This window comes from Hoplias malabaricus, chromosome 6 (genome assembly GCF_029633855.1).
Source record: "Hoplias malabaricus isolate fHopMal1 chromosome 6, fHopMal1.hap1, whole genome shotgun sequence".
Classification (NCBI taxonomy): domain Eukaryota; kingdom Metazoa; phylum Chordata; class Actinopteri; order Characiformes; family Erythrinidae; genus Hoplias; species Hoplias malabaricus.
In genome coordinates, this window is record NC_089805.1 from 11622258 (window position 1) to 11643206 (window position 20949).

The 20949-nt window shown below is 40.3% G+C and overlaps 1 protein-coding gene across 1 annotated transcript in view; it reads left to right on the forward strand.

The window, feature by feature from the left end:
* The first annotated feature begins 460 nt into the window (after positions 1 to 460).
* LOC136699455 (fibrocystin-L-like) overlaps positions 461 to 20949 on the forward strand; it is a 53158-nt gene continuing 32669 nt past the window's right edge. Inside the window, exons 1-32 of the mRNA XM_066674175.1 lie at positions 461 to 588; positions 1118 to 1204; positions 1462 to 1539; positions 2021 to 2165; positions 2779 to 2887; positions 3000 to 3057; positions 4068 to 4161; positions 4407 to 4460; positions 4548 to 4621; positions 5514 to 5556; positions 5649 to 5719; positions 6273 to 6383; positions 6614 to 6703; positions 8728 to 8993; positions 10401 to 10492; positions 10869 to 11028; positions 11328 to 11463; positions 11644 to 11787; positions 12283 to 12437; positions 12875 to 12985; positions 13117 to 13275; positions 14291 to 14415; positions 15106 to 15263; positions 15824 to 15990; positions 16410 to 16545; positions 16630 to 16784; positions 17151 to 17273; positions 18470 to 18575; positions 18720 to 18827; positions 19283 to 19447; positions 19810 to 19931; positions 20380 to 20512. Coding sequence (XP_066530272.1) covers positions 1147 to 1204; positions 1462 to 1539; positions 2021 to 2165; positions 2779 to 2887; positions 3000 to 3057; positions 4068 to 4161; positions 4407 to 4460; positions 4548 to 4621; positions 5514 to 5556; positions 5649 to 5719; positions 6273 to 6383; positions 6614 to 6703; positions 8728 to 8993; positions 10401 to 10492; positions 10869 to 11028; positions 11328 to 11463; positions 11644 to 11787; positions 12283 to 12437; positions 12875 to 12985; positions 13117 to 13275; positions 14291 to 14415; positions 15106 to 15263; positions 15824 to 15990; positions 16410 to 16545; positions 16630 to 16784; positions 17151 to 17273; positions 18470 to 18575; positions 18720 to 18827; positions 19283 to 19447; positions 19810 to 19931; positions 20380 to 20512 — 3706 coding nt within the window. The 5' untranslated portion in view covers positions 461 to 588; positions 1118 to 1146. The remainder of the gene's footprint in view (positions 589 to 1117; positions 1205 to 1461; positions 1540 to 2020; positions 2166 to 2778; positions 2888 to 2999; positions 3058 to 4067; positions 4162 to 4406; positions 4461 to 4547; positions 4622 to 5513; positions 5557 to 5648; positions 5720 to 6272; positions 6384 to 6613; positions 6704 to 8727; positions 8994 to 10400; positions 10493 to 10868; positions 11029 to 11327; positions 11464 to 11643; positions 11788 to 12282; positions 12438 to 12874; positions 12986 to 13116; positions 13276 to 14290; positions 14416 to 15105; positions 15264 to 15823; positions 15991 to 16409; positions 16546 to 16629; positions 16785 to 17150; positions 17274 to 18469; positions 18576 to 18719; positions 18828 to 19282; positions 19448 to 19809; positions 19932 to 20379; positions 20513 to 20949) is intronic.

The window sequence follows — 20949 nt, forward strand, 5'->3', positions numbered from 1 at the left end:
AGATTTATTTATGTTTTTTATCTTATAATATTTCATGACATGACTCAAATATAGATCATCTGATGATTCATAGGTCACCAAAATGTGTTCTAACAGTCGGTAAATAATTACGACAATCAAACTTCATTAAACATTAAGAACAGAAATGTATTTTCTGCTTGACCACAGCAGAATTCATTTCAACATTAAACAAATTCATACAACATTAAACAAATCATTCCACATGACTTACATTTAGATGAAGTTGAGCTACTTGTTCTAGAGTAAAAGTGACTGGAAGTGTGCACCCTCTTACCACTGATGTGTATTAAATCTTTTTTGTGATTTTGAACAATAGCGTAACACTGGCTCTTGTCCAACAGGTTTGGGCTCAGATGACTGACAGACAGCGACGAAACGAGACAAGATTAGCTGAGATTAAAGGAGACGAGACTGAGCAGATGTAACTGAGCACAGGTAGGAAATATTGGTCTCATTTGCATATCCTACATGAAGAAAACAGTCTCGTATAAAAGCTGAGGACTCACCTGAGATCTGTCCATTCCTCCACAGCTCACCTGAGATTTAAGAGGAAAACGTATGCAGCAGGTGAGTGTCTTACTGACTTTAATCATACACAGAACCATTTAATAAACACCATCAATGTCCAAAAAATGTTATTATGTTATTTTCTAATGGGACACTCATTATGAATGTTTCACACAGTGTGAAGGACATGTGATGTGTTCCAGAGATATAGAAAAATTAAAGTTTGGAAAAATTGAAGCATGTGGTTGTTGTCTGTGCATAAACAGGCATGTTTAATTTTGACTGAAAATCTGAAAATACCAGCCACACGTTTTTCACAGTGTAAATATAATTTATGAGCTTTTTCTTATAGATACATAGATAGATATTGTTGGGGCGTTTCATATTCAAACATTTCATATTATGTTTTAAAACAATAAAAAACTTTATCATGATAATCGTGATATTCTGACTTGTTTACACAACTATTCTGTGTTTGTTTTGTATTTGTACAGTGAAGCTTTAAGGATATGTTTGTATAATTGTTTACGTTTGCTGTTTGCATGTGCACACTCTTTTTTAAATTTGTAAACTCTTTTTTTTTCCATAGGACAAAGGAGTAAATTTTGTTATTGAACCATGAGGTGGAGAGAATACACACACATCATTGTGTGTGTTCTGCTCTCCAGATTTGCAGGTAAATTATTTGTAGCAGTCAAATTTTCTTGAACAAAACACCCATGTATTGTAAACTATTTTTCGCAGATAATTTTCAACAGACACATACCCTCTATAAGTACAGAGCCTTGCAGTTATAAGCAACAGATACTAGTGCTATGTCCTTTCAGGGGGCTCTATAGATATAAGACAGTAAATTTTAAATGATTCTAAGGCGCTAATATAATACTCAGCTCTTTATTTTCATCGTGTTATAAACAATTAATATTCCCTCAGGAGCTCAGCGTGTGGACAGCATTTCTCCACATTTAGGAAGCACCAACGGAGCCACTCGCCTCACTATAGAGGGACAAGGTAAACACACCTGTATCACTAGAGACAATGTAAACAAACACGTCTCATTATACGAGGACAGTAAAGCACATTTTATCACTGTAGATGGACAAGATAAACAAACACAAGTCTCACTACAGAGGGACAAACTAAACAAACCTGTTTCACTACATAGTGCAAGGTAAACAAACATCTCGCTCTAAAGGGGCAATAAACAGTAGTCAGAATATAGAGGGACAGGGTAAACAAACACTAATCTCATTACAGATATACAATAAATAAACACCTGTTTATGGGATGCTTTATATGAAAATAAGGGTGTGATGCAATGTATAGGTTTTTATATCTTAGTCAGCACTGAGCTCAGCTCGAGACGACCAGAGATCTCCATTCAAACCAAAGAAGATATGGGGGACACTCCTGGCCTTATTGTTTTTCAGGAGAAACATCTGTGAGTCTGGGATTTTGCTGTGTGAGAAATTCTGTTGTGTGTTTGTCTCAGGTTTTGCTCAGCAGAGTCAGTTCAGTCTCAACACTAATGATCCGAACTTCGGGAACGCAGTGACCCTTGTGTCCAGAATCACGTCGTATCCCTGCGATGTGGAGAGAGATGCAAGCCTGTCTACTAGAATTACCTGTTACACCAGGTATTAACACACACACACACACACACACACACACTTCTTTACTTCATTCAAGATCACCCGCTATACCACAGGGTTTTCCACAAAGCAGGATTTCTTTGTTAGCTAGATATCTTAAACCCAGAGCTGAGGATTGTCCAATAGGAATGTTTAGTAGCTCTTTCCCAATTGGACAGACTTGATTTTGGGCTTAAGTTATCTGACTAAACTGAGAAATCCAGATTTGCCCAGAGGTCTGAACCTTTGTGATGATACAGATAAATTGTTATTGTTATATTAAAGCAACACTAAGCAGTATTTTTATCTTAACATTACATTGTCAAAATCATAGTGATGCTCCACCGAGCTCTAAAAGTGTGAAGAGAGCCTCTGTCATAGTTAACCTGGGCTCAGCACTGCAGAAACTGCATTATGTATCTTTTGGAGCAGGGTAGGACTGCACCATCCCCTTGAGTTCAGGACAGTGCTGTAAATGTGAATCTGCAGCTGTAGGGAGCCCAGGAGTAAAAATACCAAATCTGATTTTATAAACAGGATCTGATTCTGCATTCTCACATCAGTTTATGTGCCTAAAAGAATGGATACTGGTGATATTCACAAAGCACCTTTTTTTCAGAGCAATGCCAGAGGATGACTACGAGGTTCATGTGACAGTGGACGGCGTTCCCATTCCTTCCAACAGCATCTGTTATGGAAGTCAGTGGAATTACTGGTGTACTCTCTATGTAAGTTGTGTTGTTTGTTTTTGTTCATGCAAAGAACCTCATGGAACTGACTTGAAATTCGTTCATTCTTGCACTGCTTTTATGTCTTATGTATTTATTTATTCTCTCTCAGACTCGATGGTACCGTACTCCCTCCATCCAAACTATCACTCCTCTGACTGGATTACCAGGTGAAAAAATACCCCTCTTTTACACCTCTAAAGTATAACGTAAACTCATACACAGCACTGTGCTACAGCCTTAGGAACCTTAGGGTATTGTTATTATTGTAAATAAATTATTTTCTTGAGGGAGACACGGTGCTGCAGCGGGTAGTGTCTCTGTCACAGCTCCAGGGTCCTGGAGGTTGAGGGTTCGAATCCCGCTCCGGGTGACTGTCTGTGAGGAGTGTGGTGTGTTCTCCCTGTGTCTGTGTGCGTTTCCTCCGGGTTACTGTCTGTGAAGAGTGTGGTGTGTTCTCCCTGTGTCTGCATGGGTTTCCTCTGGGTGACTGTTTGTGAGGAGTATGGTGTGTTCTCCCTGTGTCTGTGTGGGTTTCCTCCGGGTGACTGTCTGTGAGGAGTGTGGTGTGTTCTCCCTGTGTCTGCGTGGGTTTCCTCCGAGTGACTGTCTGTGAGGAGTATGGGGTGTTCTCCCTGTGTCTGCGTGGGTTTCCTCTGAGTTACTGTCTGTGAGGAGTGTGGTGTGTTCTCCCTGTGTCTGCGTGGTTTTCCTCCGGGTTACTGTCTGTGAGGAGTGTGGTGTGTTCTCCCTGTGTCTGCGTGGGTTTCCTCTGAGTTACTGTCTGTGAAGAGTGTGGTGTGTTCTCCCTGTGTCTGTGTGGGTTTCCTCCGGGTTACTGTCTGTGAGGAGTGTGGTGTGTTCTCCCTGTGTCTGCGTGGGTTTCCTCCGGGTGCTCCAGTTTCCTCCCACGCTCCAAAAACACACGTCGGTAGGTGGATTGGAGACTCAAAAGTGTCCGTAGGTGTGAGTGTGTGAGTGAATGTGTGAGTGTGTGTCACCCTGTAAAGCACTGTTGCCCCCTCCAGGGTGTGTTCCTCTCTTGCACCCTGTGAGAACAAAGCACTGTTAAAAACAACTTTTTAAATCTCATTTCCTCTGGTGCATGAACTTTGCACAATGCTGTATCTTCTTTGGCCAAATACATTCAAAATAAATATCTACTGTATAAAACATACAGGCACCATCGTCACACTCCGGGGGAGAATATTCACTGATGTTTACGGCAGCAACACGGCCCTAAGCTCCAATGGCAAGAACGTGCGCTTTCTGAGGTGTGTGGATAATATTGTGTAGAGCTATTTTTAATGTAGTGCTGAATTAATTTAAAACCCTAGATATATCTGGTTATTGTCATCTGTGAGGATTTAACTGCAGGAATTTTTAAAAGTCTCATTTAATTTATAGTTAAACCTATGCAGATGGTATATTTGCCTTTTAAAAGTGATATTTCAGGTCTTGAAAAGTCTGAAAAGTCTATTAATGTGCGTTTGCTGAATGTAACGTGTTTCTGCTGCAGGGCGTATATGGGAGGCATGCCCTGTGTTCTGCTAAAGCCCAACTCTGACGTATTGTGAGTGTGGTTTAAATTTGTTCAACATTAGGTAGTTTAACATAACTTTACTCCAATGATCATTATATTGTTGTATTTTGTCCTCAGGTATGGCCTGACTCTGGACTCAGTGTACAGTGACTGGGGATACATGAGCTGTAAAATAACTGGAACATATGTGGGTGAGGAAAATGTTCTCATTTTGTATCAAAAACTTGTGTTGCAATAAACCACTTTGAGTAGGTATGCACCAAAAGATTTAAAAACATTATTTAATCTTTAATTTAGCTTAGCAAGTGGAAGATGAATCTTAAGGGGGCCTTCTATGAATCTGGGCAAATGCTGTAAACTCTGGTTTGTTTGCGTTCAGAAGCACCACAACTTTTAATGTGGAGCAGTATGTTTACTTTAAAAAACACTGCTTGAACTTGGCAGAAGTTTAACTTTTCTGTACGTTTTATTTCTTGTTTGAATGTTCACAGAAACTCATTTATAACTTGAGTTCCCAGTACTTTTGGCCTGTTGACTTTAGCGTTTAGCAGTTAGCCGTCTCCTGAGGTATTTCCAATTTAAGTAACACAAGACAGCAAAAGAAAAAAATAACAAAAACATATTCTTCAAAGATACCGTTCCATCTTAAAAGATGTGGCACTTCTGGAGGTAAACCAGAGGCAACAGCATTTTCCTAAAATCATAGACTTTAAGTGATCCAATTTATGCTTTATATATGCTTTAGATATATTTGATACATGAGTATGAGAATGGATTCATTTTCATCCATTTGTGTTGTGGCAAGCATTTAAATAAAGGAAAGTGAAGAATGTCATGGGTTTTATGAAAACAATAAAAGATCTGATTTCTAACTGCAGAGGACAGCAGTGAGTAATTTTTATTTACTTGAGCTCTAGCTAATTTTCCTGGCTTCTTAAAGCTTGTATTGTAAAATTTAACATATTTCAGTTGCAATTAACTGTCAGATTACGTTTAAACCATCATGAAAGGTCTAACTGTGACCTAAAAAAACCTGACCAAACTCTAATCAGACATAACTGGTGTTCATTTTGTCTTTACTAGGACATCACAACCTCAGCTACATCCTCGACAGTGAATATGGAAGGTCAGTGTGGTTGTTGTAGTGATAAAACTTTAATTAACATGTCTGTTGTATGTGAGAACAACAAAACAAAGGGAATATTTTTTATATTTCAGGAGTTTGCCAGATTTTCAGGCCTACAGTGTTTCAGCTCTGAACAAAATCTCAATGTTCCAGACTTACGCAGGTATTAAAGAGGATTCAGTAATAAACTGTCACACAGCTCCAGGGTCCTGGAGGTTGTGGGTTCAAGCCCTGCACCAGGTGACTGTCTGTGAGGAGTTTAATGTTTTCTCCCCGTGTCCGCGTGGGTTTCATTCACTGTCTGTAACCCTTACCCAGTTCAGGGTCGCAATCACTAGGCGCAAGGCAGGAACACACCCTGGAGGGGGCGCCAGTCCTTCACAGGGCAACAAACACTCACACATTCACACCTAAGGACATTTTTGAGTCTTCAATCCACCTACATACGTATGTTATTGGAGCGTGGGAAGAACCGGAGCAGCCGGAGGAAACCCACGCAGACACAGGGAGAACACACCACACTCCTCACAGACAGTCATCCGGAGTGGGACTCGAACCCCCAACCTCCAAGACCCTGGAGCTGTGTGACTGCGACACCTACCTGCTGCTCACTAATTTAATGAGTGCTGTTTATACCATTCATACAGAACCACAAGAAACATAATGGAAATGATTTGCAGTGTGCTGAGCTGGTTCTTGTTTGAATTTTGTTGCAGAGGTCACTGGAGTGTCCCCATCAGAGGGCAGCGTGCTTGGTGGCACTTTGCTAACAATACATGGACAGTACTTTGATCAGACAGATCTTCCAGCAGAGGTCTTAGTGGGAGGTAATTAGGGAGAAAATAATATTATATAGATGTTACTTTTGACTTAAAATACATATCTAATATAAAGTTATAAATGTAGATCACTGAACGAGAACTTGTCTTATTCCTATTGCTCTTATCTTCTTTTTCTCATTGTAGATAACCCAACAAATTGTGTTTTAGTGACGAGAAAACAATGTCACTGCTTAACGTCTGCTCTCAAACTCTCCTTTGTGTTTTGTTTTCACAAGGACAAAACTGCGAGGTCCAGACTGTGATGGATGAGACAATAACCTGCATAACTCCAGGCTATGAGTGGAGCAACATGACTGTGTTTCCAGGTGAAAAACGCTTGTGTCATCCTTTAGGACGGTACTACGTCAGAGTGGCATTGTGTCCAAAGAGGCGTCCAAACACAATGGCCACCTCACAATGAGTGGCTGTGGAATGTGGTCTAATCTGTGATTTAGTGCTTTCATCTTTTAAAGGCATCTATCATCACCTGATAACAGGGTTTCTCCTCCGCTACGGTACACTGATCCCTGTCACACACACAACAAATATGTTTAACCCTTCAGACCTAACAATGATTGGTGATAAAAGCAATTTACACAATTGTTTAAGACTTAAAACAAGAAGAGGAATATTCAGTCCTGAGTATGTTTCCACTGCTCAAAAATCTAAGGTTTAAACCACTCTAGCTGATGCTTGATGCACATGTTGATCTTTTTGCACCAGCTCAGAGCCATTGAAACCCATTTTTTGAAGCTCCTAACAAACAGCTCTTCTTAGCCTACCAGGGGTAATTCATTCAAATTCATTAATGTCCTGTTAGAGAAAATTTCCCAAGCCAAGGTCTGGAACATAGTGTATATCTTGCATTATCTAGCATCATTTTCACTGTTTTTCCTTAACCAGCAATGTGATTGGCTCCTTTTGCTAATGTAAACACAATCCATGTTCAGGTGATAATCGTTCTTAGATTATCCTTCTCGGTAAAGTTTTAGATTTTAATTCACACTACATTGTCGTCCCAAAAGTGTCCCAAATAAGCTGTTATCACGTCCCTTGGGCTGTTTTTACTGGCCCCAGGACAGTGGCGTCTGGAGCCCTGCCTTGTGTGTGTCATTCATTCCAGCACAGATCTGATTGGCTGAGTAGCCTCACGTGTGATATGCAGAAATGCTTGTGATTAGTCTGGGAGTTTCCTGGAGCGTTAAACCTGAACTGTAATGAGTCACACCACTTCAAACAAACACTCTGTTCAAAATTAAACAGCTCATAGTAGTTTATCAGTTACAGGTCCATGTCCGGATTGAACAGCATCTAGGTCCGGACCTGACCGCGGGCCTCCTACCCGTGACCTCTGTCCTAGATGCTTTCCTTTCACGGCATGTACATACGACTGGGGCAGCTCTATCTGGACAATGTGTAGTGTCGTGTTTGCCTCACAATGACTCATCAACTGTGTGTAACAGTGGAATGTGATTTGGTTTGTGACCTCTCAACATTTATAAAAGTCTGTCATCTGCTGATAACAGTGTTACACCTCAGCTGTGGTACACTGCACACTGTCACAGATCTACATCCTCAATTCCAAAAATAGCTGAGACATGTAAATTCTGTGTAACATGTAAATTCATGTAAATAAACAAATTTGTCTGCATGGGTTTCCTCCGGATGCTCCGGTTTCCTCCCACGCTCCAAAAACCGTCCGTAGGTGTGAGTGTGTGAGTGAATGTTTGAGTGTGTGTCACCCTGTGAAGGACTGGCGCCCCCTCCAGGGTGTGTTCCTGCCTTGTGCCCAGTGATTCCAAGTCCCACAGCCACCCTAAACTGGATAAGATTCACCGAGAGAGACTGGATGGGAGCAGACATATACTGTTCAGTATTTAACTGTGGAATAACCTAAAGAGTTATAACAATTAACATTTTTGCCTGGTGTATAAATTTACAGTATTTCACTATTAGACTTTAGAGTTTACAATCTTTTACAGTCATTTGATTGTTTTTCACTGTAACATCTACTGACATATGTGTTGATATTAGATCCAGAGGCAATGGTTTAGCTTGTATTTTAGTTTAGTTTGATTAGAGGGGTATAAAGCCCACCCTGTCTTCCACATTTTGTATCTGCAGAGAAGTGAAAAATGTGTTTTTGAGATCATTTTGGATCATGCTCTGTCAGTTACTGAACTCAGTAATAATTGTCATGACATTAAAAACTCACAGCAAATGTTCCCACGTCTAGAAAAGCCTTCCTAGAAGAACAGAAGCTGTTGTGCAGCAGAGAGAGAGGACATTATTTGAGAGAATCTGTGTTTATTCAGTCTGTAACAGAACACAATCTGCTTTGTTTCTGCAGGTGGCAGAGGGTTTAAAATGGAGATGTGGAATAACACCTATGTCCAGCGCCTGGAGGACGTTCTGCTCTTCAACTCCAGTCGAGCTGGGTACTCTGTCCAGTGGGTGGACTCTCTGTCCTATGTGTGGCCAAATGAGATTGACTATTTTGTGGCTCGATTCAGTGGCTTCTTTGTTCCCACGGAGACGGATAACTATTATTTCTTAATCAAAGGAGATGACCGATTTCAGCTTTACTTCAGCATAACTGGACGACCCCAGGACAAGGTGCTCTTCAGCAAACAATATTAATGACTTAAATTGTAGTGATTATTAATTAGTTTTCCTTTGGGTGACTGGAGTGGTGAGGAGTGTGGTGTGTTCTCCCTGTGTCTGCATGGGTTTCCTCCGGGTGACTGTCTGTGAGGAGTGTGGTGTGTTCTCCCTGTGTCTGCATGGGTTTCCTCCGGGTGATTGTCTGTGAGGAGTGTGGTGTGTTCTCCATGTGTCTGTGTGGGTTTCCTCCGAGTGCTCCGGTTTCCTCCCACGCTCCAAAAACACACATTTGTAGGTGGATTGGAGACTCAAAAGTGTCCGTAGGTGTGAGTGTGAGTGAATGTATGAGTGTGTGTTGCCTTGTGAAGGACTGGCACCCCCTCCAGGGTGTGTTCCCGCCTTGTGCCCAGTGATTCCGGGTAGGCTCCGGACCTACTGCCGCCCTGACCTGGATAAGGGTTACAGACAATGAATGAATGAATGAAAGAACGACATATCCAGGACATTTTGGCTTTTTTTCCACTTTCAGAACAAAATGGTTTCTGAGTACAGAGGATAATAAAAGTTTGAAAATAAGTGAAATAAGATGGCCCTACAGTGTACAGAGGCACACCTGGTGCTAACAGGGTTTGTAGGTTAATACACCACAGCAGATGTTCCAGCGAACTGAGGCTCAAATCACACACAAGGGTTTTCTGAGTAGGAGTTTTAAGCTCCATTTTTTTCTCTTTTAACCCAAGCTCAGCACTAAACTCACAGCTGCGGTGGGCTACTTGGCTTTTATCCAGCCCATACCCTGCCTCCCGTATTCAGATTATGACATCAACAACCAGTGAGCTCCCACAGGGCCCCCTCCCTGTGGCTCTCTTACATGCACATGAATGAACTCTTTGTCCTTGAGGTTTTTAAATACTGCGGTATACATTTTTAAATACTGTGGAATACAGTATTGCTGTTATACATCCCCTCTCTTTTATACTCCACTGAGCTCTAATGGTTAGAACAGAGCTTGTGTCATTGCTACTTCAGGCCTGGCACTGCAGAAACTGCACTATGTAAACTGAACACTTCCTTTAACCAAAACTGTTGTTCCATTTCATCCACTAAACTCTCGCCTACCACTATTTTCCTAACAGTTCTAACAGTCTGAATTTTATATTGTCATTATTTTTTCTAAATTATACCCACAAATTTCCACACTGCTTCTGTGAATCTTCTTTGGTGCAGTTTATGGATTTAGCTAAACAGCGCCACCAGTGGATGGGAGCTCAGTGGTCATATCTGAAACATATGTACCAAGATTCTTCATTGTATGTGCTAATGTTTTTAAATCTTGAGGCTACATATGACATGAGGCTAAATAGATTTTCTTAAATACTCATCTTACTTTATTAAAACCCCACTGTGTGACTGATTCAGGTAAAGATTGCATATCTGGATCACTGGTCGACCAGTTACTACAGCAGTGCCACGCAGAGGTCAAAAGTCATGCGTTTGGAGAAGGGGCAGGCGTAAGTATTCCAGAGGACTACTTCTACTAGTTTTTAACCTGTGGTAAAATGTACAATATTGTGCAGTAAAAGTATATAACACTCTTTCATTTAAAAACAACAAACTGTATATAATATTGTCATTGTCCAGAAAAGTCTTGTATCTACATTTTGGAAAATAACTCAAAAGTAACTGGGAATAAAATGCTTTACATTAGCTTGTATTAATAGAATAAAGAAGAATATTTATGTCTGTTCCTGTAAAGCTATTACTTTGCAGAACATTTTGATGATGATGATGATATCTGTATGTAAGGCTTTGGATGACTGCTGCATGTGGGTTTTTCTCATTCTTCTTTGACTTATTCAGCTATTTTTCCCCCTCATGTCTCTGCAGGTATTATGTTGAAGTCCTGTTTCAGGAGTATACTGTAGTAGCTTCAATAGATGTGGGATTTTTTAAAGAAATCAGCCCCTTCACGGCTCGGCAGACCATAGACGCTGTCAATGAGAAGCAGATCATAAACGCTAGCTACGCTGTTCTGAATGAGAAGCAGGTATGTTCACTCTAAAAGGCACTTCTGATAATACTCTACATCCACAAAGTACTAATTTCTGGATGGCTCTTTAATTATTTTATTTTTATAAAATAGGAATTAAACAAAGTTAATGATGCATCACATTTTTCAGTGTTATGTCTTAGAGGTTAAATCTGAACACATTCAGTGACGATGAGGTGTGGTCCCTTGAGGTAGAGACTGGTCGATTGTTCTGAAAAACACCAGCAATATCTTTGTTCTGATATTTTTAGCATATTAAAATCTGCTTTTGTTGCTCATTAACTTGTGTTTCAAAGGTCTTGAGCTTTAATGATTGGAGCCCAACAGTCCCGATCCAGGAGGTTCAGACTCTGATGGTCAGCAGCGACTGTTTTTCAGCAGGAACCTGTGACACTACGTACTACACCCTCAGCTACGGAGCTCAGGAAACAGGTTCTACTCTTTCAGCTCAGACTCTGTGTAGAAATGTTAATTTGCATGTGTTTGTGTCCATGGTACAAAGTCACATGTTTCTTCATTGTTTGTTTTCTCCAGTCTATGGTTTTGTGTTACTGTTTTGTCCAGTTTCTTTGGTCTGAAGTCTCATATTTCTGTATTATTCTGTGGTTTAAGGGCTAATCCCTGTCAGTGCAACGGCGCAGGTGGTACAGACGGCACTCAACGCCCTGTGGAGCATTAAACCAGACACAGTAACCGTCACAAAGCAGGACCTTGGCACTCAGACGCTCTACAATATCACCTTCAACTCCAACAGAGGTAACCAACCTCCCAATGAATAAATTGTAGTGTAAAAACTATACCACTTTTTACAACTGAAGTTGTCACAAAGCAGCTTCACAGATTTCCCGTAAGACAAAGTATTGACATAAAAAGTAATAATGTAAAGGATGTAAAGATTTATAAATCCCCATGTGAGTGAGGCCAAGGGTGACAGTGGCAAGGCACAACTCCCTCAGCTGATGAAGAGACCTTGGGAGGAACCAAGGCTAACACGGAGTGACCAACGAATAAATTAATTTAAAAAATTGCGGAGAATGTTTTTATTTTGAGACACAATTACACATTACACAATAACACTTTAACAACTCTAAACCTAAACCTCTAAACCTAATATTTAACTATTTTGTAAGTGTAGGACTATATTTGAATCATGTTCATGCTCTGCATCACTTTTTACTGGATATGTAATGATCGTCCCCTAGTGTAGCCTTCTGTACACACCCTAACCCCCTGCTATTATCCGTGTGTCAGGTGACTTTGAGGATTTTCAGTACTCCACAGTGTGGTCAGGATTAAACATCTCAATCATAGAGGTCATTAAAGGAAGATCTGACCTCAGAACATTTACTCTACTGTGGGGAGGAATTCCTTCCAGCCCTCTTCCTTACAACTCAACAGCAAACCAGGTGGGAATGACTTTGTTTTGTTGTACTATGTAGGAGGATGTTACTTTGGGGTTGTTATTTGGTAATCAACCATCCTGGTAAAACCCCTCCTACTTGTCTTTTTTAAGAAACACTACATAATATTTTTACCTTACAATTGTAAAGCTTCACTGAGCTGTAAGAGGAAGAAAAGAGCCTCTGTTATTTTTACAAATGGACTCTATAGGTTTTGGAGGAGAGTAGGAAATAAACCCACCTCCCTCCCCTTCTCCACTGATGTCAGTACAGTGCTGTAAAAATTAATTTAACAAAGGGGAGCCCCAGAACACTTACATAGCGTTCCTTTAAAGATGGATTGCTTGTTAATAAAGGGCTCTTAAACACCTTCGCTAACGCACTAGAAATGTAATACTCTGCTATTTATTGATCGTTTTATGTCTTTCATTTGTCCTCTACAGGTGCAGTCTGCTCTGGTAGATATGATTTCTGCTAAATGTCCTCAGGGGCTTCAGAGTGGGGAGAATTCTCAGGTCTTATATTTCAGAGACTATGAGACAGTCAGCACAGGGGTAAGAACAACTCAGAATAGAAATAATAAAACACAAATTAGAATTAGAATCACTTTGTTCAAGTTGATATAACGGGATTAGAGTGAATTGCTGGACATTAAAGACCATTATTTTGACCATTTCTACCTCAGTTTGGAGGTAACCTCATGACCAGAGGGACGCTGGTCAACAACACGGAGCCATTCTGTGGACGCACATCTCTGATGAACCCAAATGTATTCTTCAGGTTTGATGATGTCACTGCATCTGGGCTACCGTACGGACCTGTCTCTCTTCAACAGTACGGCACAGTAAGTACGCGCTGGGATAACGGAACTGCTTTTATTCCGCTCACCTGAAAACGTTAACGGAATCTGAAATATCAAAACCTAAAACACTTCAAACAACGTATGTAAAATGGCCTTGTTTTTAATTGATTGAGTGTGTGACACTGTCCACAGGTGTGATTGTGTGAGTGACTGGATGAGTGTGTGATGCCCTGGGATGGAGTGATACCTTGTCCAGGGTGTGTTCCTGCCTAGAGCCCAATGGTTCAAAGGAGCACATAAATCAGAATAAAGCAGCTACACAACATGCATGAATGAAGAAATGAGGGAGCTTTATTCACAGTGCACTTCAAACAGGTTTATACTGTAAAAAATGTACATCTTAATTACATATAAATTAATTATAACATTAAACATGATATAAACATGTTATGTTGGGCAGCACAGATGCACAGCAGGTAGGTGTCGCAGTCACACAGCTCCAGGGACCTGGAAGTTGTGGGTTCGAGTCCCACTCCGGGTGACTCTCTGTGAGTAGTTTGGTGTGTTGTGTTGTGGATTGGAGACTCAAAAGTGTCCGTAGGTGTGAGTGTGTAAGTGAATGTGTGAGTGTGTGTCACCCTGTTAAGGCCTGGCGCCCCCTCCAGTGTGTGTTATTGCTTTGCACCCAGTGAATATGGGTAGGCTCTGGTCCCACCAATGAATGAATACTGGGCTGTAGAATGCTATGAATGCTATGATGAATGCTATAGCCTAAAAGAGAGAGAGAGAGAGAGAGAGAGAGACAGACAGATAGACAGAGAGACAGACATAGAGACAGAAATGCTTTATCAATCCCAAATGTAATTTAACAGCTTGTACTCTACTCTTTTGGGATTTACTTGGAACACTTTCATCTCTTCAGTGCTATTTTAGACATTGCACATAATGCTATGCTACATGCTATCAGGTCTTATTACTATGTTTACAGTATTTATGGGTTTTACTGAAATTATACATGCATAATGAGCACATAACTCCATGGTATGTTTCCTTCTAGCTCTGTATGGCGTATAAAGGCTTTCTACAGAAAGAACTGGAGCTGGTGTTTACTTACCTAAGCAACACAGGAGGTAGCATCAAAACAATGACAAAAATCTCTGCGGTGTTCAGTTCTGGAGACATGTAAGTCTGAGCTTCAGAGATAAAAGCCTTAGGGAATATGTCCAATAATGTTATTGTGACAGGGAATAACTACAGCACATGAGGAATGGTGGGAGAGTGAACAGCACTGAGCCTGTTTCAGCGTTAATTAGCACTGCTAGCTTTTATTAGCACAGCTACTGCTGCTTTCTGCACACAAAGAGCACATATCTTTTTTGTACAGGACAAAATGTCTTGAGATAATCTATGGACCAGCCACAACAATGCTTTTCTACTTTATAGTTTTTCTTAGAGCACTTTAAATCAATGTTAAGTGTAAAAATGTAAAAAAACATTGGATGCCATTATAAAATAAATGTGTTATTTTTTACCATTTTTTTATTCTTTAATTGGAAGAAAATCGATTAGAAATGTACATTATTGGGGTCCCAATTGGAGCAACTGTCACATGGTTCACTCCCTGGTGATGGCATAATAAACTCCTTTTTCTGCATGGGTATATTGTCCCTCCCTTATCCCGCAGTCCAGATACAATTCAGGCATCTGTTAGTTTCATATAAATATCAAAGATATCATTACCACTTCTCTTCCAAGCATGTTGATCTAAAAAAAACAGTTTAAAAGATATCCACGCAGTGTGGATACGTAGAACTGCAATAATCTAAAGCATGTAAACAAACAGTTAATAGCTAATTTCTGTTTTGTTTGTAGGTGGAAATACACATGTGTGGATCTTTATTCTACTCTCCAGACAAACTTCCCCGGCTCCAGCTACAACCTCCTGGAATTGCATCTGTACACAGACACAGGAGATTATTACATCGACACAGTTCAGATCGGGAGGACGCCCACCCTCAGTGACCCCAACGGTGCCTTCATTCATTCATTTATTATCTGTAACCGCTTATCCAGTTCAGGGTCGCGGTGGGTCCAGAGCCTACCTGGAATCATTGGGCGCAAGGCAGGAATACACCCTGGAGGGGGCGCCCATCCTTCACAGGGCAACACAGACACACACACACATTCACTCACACACTCACACCTACAGACACTTTTTGAGTCGCCAATCCACCTACCAATGTGTGTTTTTGGACTGTGGGAGGAAACCGGAGCACCCGGAGGAAACCCACGCGGACACGGGGAGAACACCGCTGCCCCAACGGTGCCTTGTCCTCATTTAATCTTTTTATACCCAAGTCTTTATAGCTGTCTGTCCACTGTCAGTGGTCATCTCGACAGTTTATATAGCATTCCTACAGGATTAGGCCCCTGTCTATTTAAATAGAAGGAAATAGACCAATAAACACAACATTATAGTTAGTTGGACCCCTAGTTATGCACAAAAAAACTTTGAATACACTCTCAGAACAGAATTAGCAGTTTAGTTAATTTCATTTGTTCACTAACCTCTTTTTTCTCCATGTTTCAGCTGCTGTCCAGATGAGGAGGCCACCAGCTCTGGCTGATTCTGGTATTTTCTTAAATCTCATCTCCGTCCAACAGATATGGAATGGGTCTAGCATCAGTTACCAGGTCACAGCTTCTCCATATGACTGTGCTTTTAACTTTCCTCTAATGGAGGTTGGCTTCCTGCAGGTCAGTAGCAGGGGTGGGCACCTTTAAGCATAGAATTCACGAATTTGTTGAATGATTATTTTTGGACAATATTCTTTCGGAATGCAAGACATTCCATATAATAGATCTTTGCAGTTTCTCTTCAATCTTAAAAAACGCTTTTGTCAATTAACTACCATACTTAAGAAAATCTAACTTCCTGAATTTAAATTATGGTGTACTTTAAAAACCATAAAGAAAAATTATAATTATATATATTTTTTATAACTTTGCTTTTAAACATTGTGCAATAATAAAACACAATCTGGAGATTAGGAAGTAAACACTAGAGACCAGACAGACGTAAACAAACTGCTGTGTAGCAGTTAATATATATTGTTTGAAATCAGAGTCATCTGATAAAATGATTTTCTGTTTTAATGTTCATTTTTTTCCAAAAGAGTACAGATAACTCCACAGAAGATTTGTCAGTGCTGGTGCAGGACAATGCTATGGTCACTGTGAGACGGACTCAGAGAGCCAGCCCCCCGCTCACCGGCACTTTCAGCGTCCAGGCCTTCGGACAGAGCGTGGACGGTCAGAAACACACCTGGGCTGACAGATGTTTTTATGTCATTGTCTTGCTTTGTGAATGTACGATGATTGATTTCGTGTGTGTAGGTCTGTCTGTGAATATCAGCGCTGAAGACCTAAGGTACGCTCTACAGGGAATACCACAGCTGGGTCAGCTGGGTGTGACAAAGACGGGAACCTGCAAAGGAGCTCAGTGGAGGATTGAGTGGTTGACGCAGCCAGGCACCCAGCCTTTACTGCAGGTAAAATAGATGAAGGAAAGATATGTCATTTTACTCCAAAAAACAGCAGAGAGAGCATGGAGTGCACGTCCGAAGCATTTATTACAAAGGCAATCACAGGTAGTGATGACAACGAAAGAGACATTAACTATGCACTATGTAACTTTCGAAGGAGGGTAGTGTGTGTCTTACTTACAACATGGCAGAACACAACAGCAGTCAGTGTATTTAACTGATCACTTTGACTGATCAAATCTGCAGTGTGCTTACAGTGCCTTTAAACTCTCCTGCGTTTTATTAATTTTTTTAATTGTGTTTTATTGAAGTACTGGGTCCGAAGGCAGACTGTGCAGACATTTCCTATTGAACATCTACTTTCTTCATCAGGTTAATGACTCTGCTGTGGTGGGTGTGAATCCATCTGTGCGTGCCGTTTTTATTGAGCGAGGAGGACTTTTCAAGCAGCGCATTATGGGAGACTTCCTGCGTGTCCCGACAAACAATATTCAGGTGATTTTCCATCATGACTCTGCAACTCATTCATGACCATATTCATCTTTTTGTCATTTGAGAGATCCTCTGATGTAGAATAAACAGCTCAGCAGTTTTAGTGATGTTACAGTGATGAGTGAGTGTTAGGCCTGGGAAATGAACCCTAATCTCCAATGTAAAAGGCAGTAGTGTAGGCTACTATACTGTACACTACATACAGGGATTAGACAATGAAACTGAAACACCTGGCTTTAGACCACAATAATTTATTAGTATGGTGTAGGGCCTCCTTTAGCATCAATTCATTTTGGGAATGACATATACAAGTCCTGCACAGTGGTCAAAGGGATTTTAAGCCATTCTTCTTGCAGGATAGTGGCCAGGTCACTACGTGATGCTCCTCCAAAACACCCCAAAGTGGCTCAATAATATTTAGATCTGGTGACTGTGCAGGCCATGGGAGATGTTCAAGTTCACTTTCATGTTCATCAAACCAATCTTTCACCAGTCTTGTTGTGTGTATTGGTGCATTGTCGTCCTGATACATGGCACCGCCTTCAGGACAAAATGTTTGAACCATTGGATGCACATGGTCTTACTGGTGCAATGTGCAATTAATGAAGATTGGCCACCAGGCTGCTCCAATTTAGCCATGAAAACACCCACACTAAAATGACAGGTGTTTCAGTTTCTTTGTCTAACCCCTGTATGTAACAATCCCTGACTCAATAGTAGTCCAATCCGAAGATTTCCTGGCATGCTTTCATCTTTTGTTGTTGCTTATTTGTTTCCGCACCATCAATTTATCTGAGACTGGGTGGAGTGTCTAATTATACACTGTGTTTAAGGGATCCATTTGCATTGTGTGTCGAGGATTAAGAGTTTAATTAAGACATGACTAATAGCTTTGCAGAAAAAAAACAAAACTACTTGTTTAAAATTGGTGTGAATGAATTATATATATTTTTAAAAGTGTGTTATATAACTTATTATTAGTTGGTAGTGTTGTGATAAACACTGAATAAAAATCCTTGCATACACTTTTATAAGGTGTATCTATGTTTTGTTTGTACTTTACATTAAGCATTAAATAGAAATTGTGTTTTGAAATTTACAGGAGTTTCAAAGTTTGTTTCTTGAGTTTTCATTGTATTACAGCCAAATAAATCCATTGCATAAACTTAAACCAATATGTGGTTTAAATGTCTTTTCAGGTACAAGTGTTTATCAATGGGATTCCCTCAGTGTGTTCAGGAGACTGTAGTTTCAGCTGGAGTCAGGCTAAGACCCCAAGCGTGACTGGAATATCTCCATCTCAAGGTACAACACATGATCACTTACTGATGTTTTTATGTAGCGGTAATATTCGTACACAGGCAGAGCAGGAATTGAAACTCATGCTGAAATGCTTCTACTTATACTAGCTACTCAATTAACAATCTACCACTGGACAATGTCTTTTAGGAGCCAGTGAACTGGGGACCGTTCTGACCATCGTCGGATCTGGATTTGTTGATGGAAATGCCTCAGTGCTGATCGGAAGTGTTCAGTGCTCTGTGCTCCAGATTACAAGTAAGTTCTTGTACATTTGTTGTAATACTAATCCTGCATAAATGCTATGTTATTAAGGTATTTCCCATTTCTCTGAGCTCCCAAGTGAAACAGGGTTCTAGGCGATGGCCCAATAATCAGGTGATGCCTGGTGGTGCCTCTGTGGGTGGGTTGTATGCTTCCGATTTCCTCACGTCTCTGTTCCTAGTGCCAGCCTGTCAGCTGATGTGACAGATCTGGGCAGTTTACATTCTCCTATGGTGTTTATTGGTGTTTCATTAGCAGTGGCTATATGCTCACCCCCACCCTCGGGACACTCACTGACGGATGGATTAGTACAACTAATAATTTCATGGAAAATTCTGCAGAAACCTAAGAATAAACAATTTAAATAAATAAATGTAAAAAATATAACTTAAAAGAAAGTTATACAGTTAAATAAACAATTTAATAAATTACTTGTGCTTTTGTTTCAGACACATCTCTGTCCTGTAGTGTTGGTCGGGCGAGTGCTGGAGTGTACCCGGTCTCTGTGAGTTTCCCTGAGCTTGGCAATGCTCTGTATCCAGCTGGAAACACCTTCAACTTCACTTACCTGATGGGAATAACCTCCATAGACCCTACAGCCGGCAGTGTGACTGGTAACCGTCCATCACAGCTTATGTGACTATGAATCAGCAATGTCTGTGCTCAATCCCATTAATGAAACTTGTTTCAGGATCTTATTTCAATTTACGTTTTTATATTTCCAAAGTTTTATTTACACTCCTGTAAAAGTAACCCAAATATGTAAAATTAAGTAATTAATTGACTAATCATAAGGGTTTTCAACTGTGTTTTTTAACATGTAGTGTCTAAAATTGCGCACATATTGAGTAGTTGTTATTATATAATTTCAGGGCTATATTGATGTTCCAAATGTGGTTAATGCCAGAGGAGCTACTCTTAACATTCTTTGCACACACACAGATAATGTAAACTCCTCCACTCTGCTTTTCTCCAGGAGGGACGATCATTACAGTCTCTGGGTTTGGGTTTGGTGATGATGCTGTGGCCAGCATTGGGAACACTTCCTGTGATGTTATTAATGTGAACTTAAACCAGATCAGGTGCCGAGTTCCTGCTGTAAGTCACTCGTCTTTTTCTGCATTTATTATATAGACTTTGGGCCGAAACTATCTGAACTGTGATGCTTGAAAACATCACTGAAAGTAAAAGCAAAGAGATTGTTAGGTCAAGCAAGTCTCATCCAGATAATTCTACAGTGAAGAATGTATTTTGAGTAAATTTAACATCAGTGATGTCTGTAATAATGTCTATAGTATCATATTTATATGATGTTTTAAAGCTGAATGTTTATTATTTAGGTGACAGCTGCAGTATTTGTGGTATTAATAATGTGTATAGAGTGAGCAACAGTTTTACGAAAACCTACATTTAACTTTGGTTTATTGATTAATGAAAAAAGGCATGGCATTTTTCCATAAATGATTTTTTGAAAAAACTAAGTTTAACAATTGTTTGTTCTCTGTAATAAAATGGGAATTGTATTGTCGCTGTATATTTTTCTCAGGGTTTGGCAGGAGCTCAGACAGTGACTCTGAGCAGTGGAGGAATGGAGGCCACGGCAAACGACTCTTTCATTTACGACAGCTCTCTGACGGCTGTAATTACCGGTGTGAGCCCACAGACTACTACAGTGTTTGGTGAGATCTCTGTCTAAACAAGTTCAAATGATTATACATGATTTCTCATTGTATCATTCTGCCATCATTTAGTGAGATACATGTCACTTGTCATTGTTCCTTTATTTTAGTTCATTTAAATCCTGTGTAATTCATAGCTACTAAATATAATGGAGTCTCCTGTCATGACACATGGACAAGATAAGACTTAAAAGAGATTAACTCCATCCTATTCTTCACCGAGAGATGGTACATACCACAACCGGTGTGTCAAGTGTCTCACGTTATTGTTTCCATGCTGTGTTTTCACATTTATCCCCAGGACAGCGTTCCTTTGATCCTCACAGCATTCGTGCAAGTCATTTATCAGCAGTAGATTTCTGCTCACAACAAGTGTTTGTCAAAGATATTTTTAAATGATAATGGTGCGGTGCTACACCAGGGTGCAGTGCGTATCA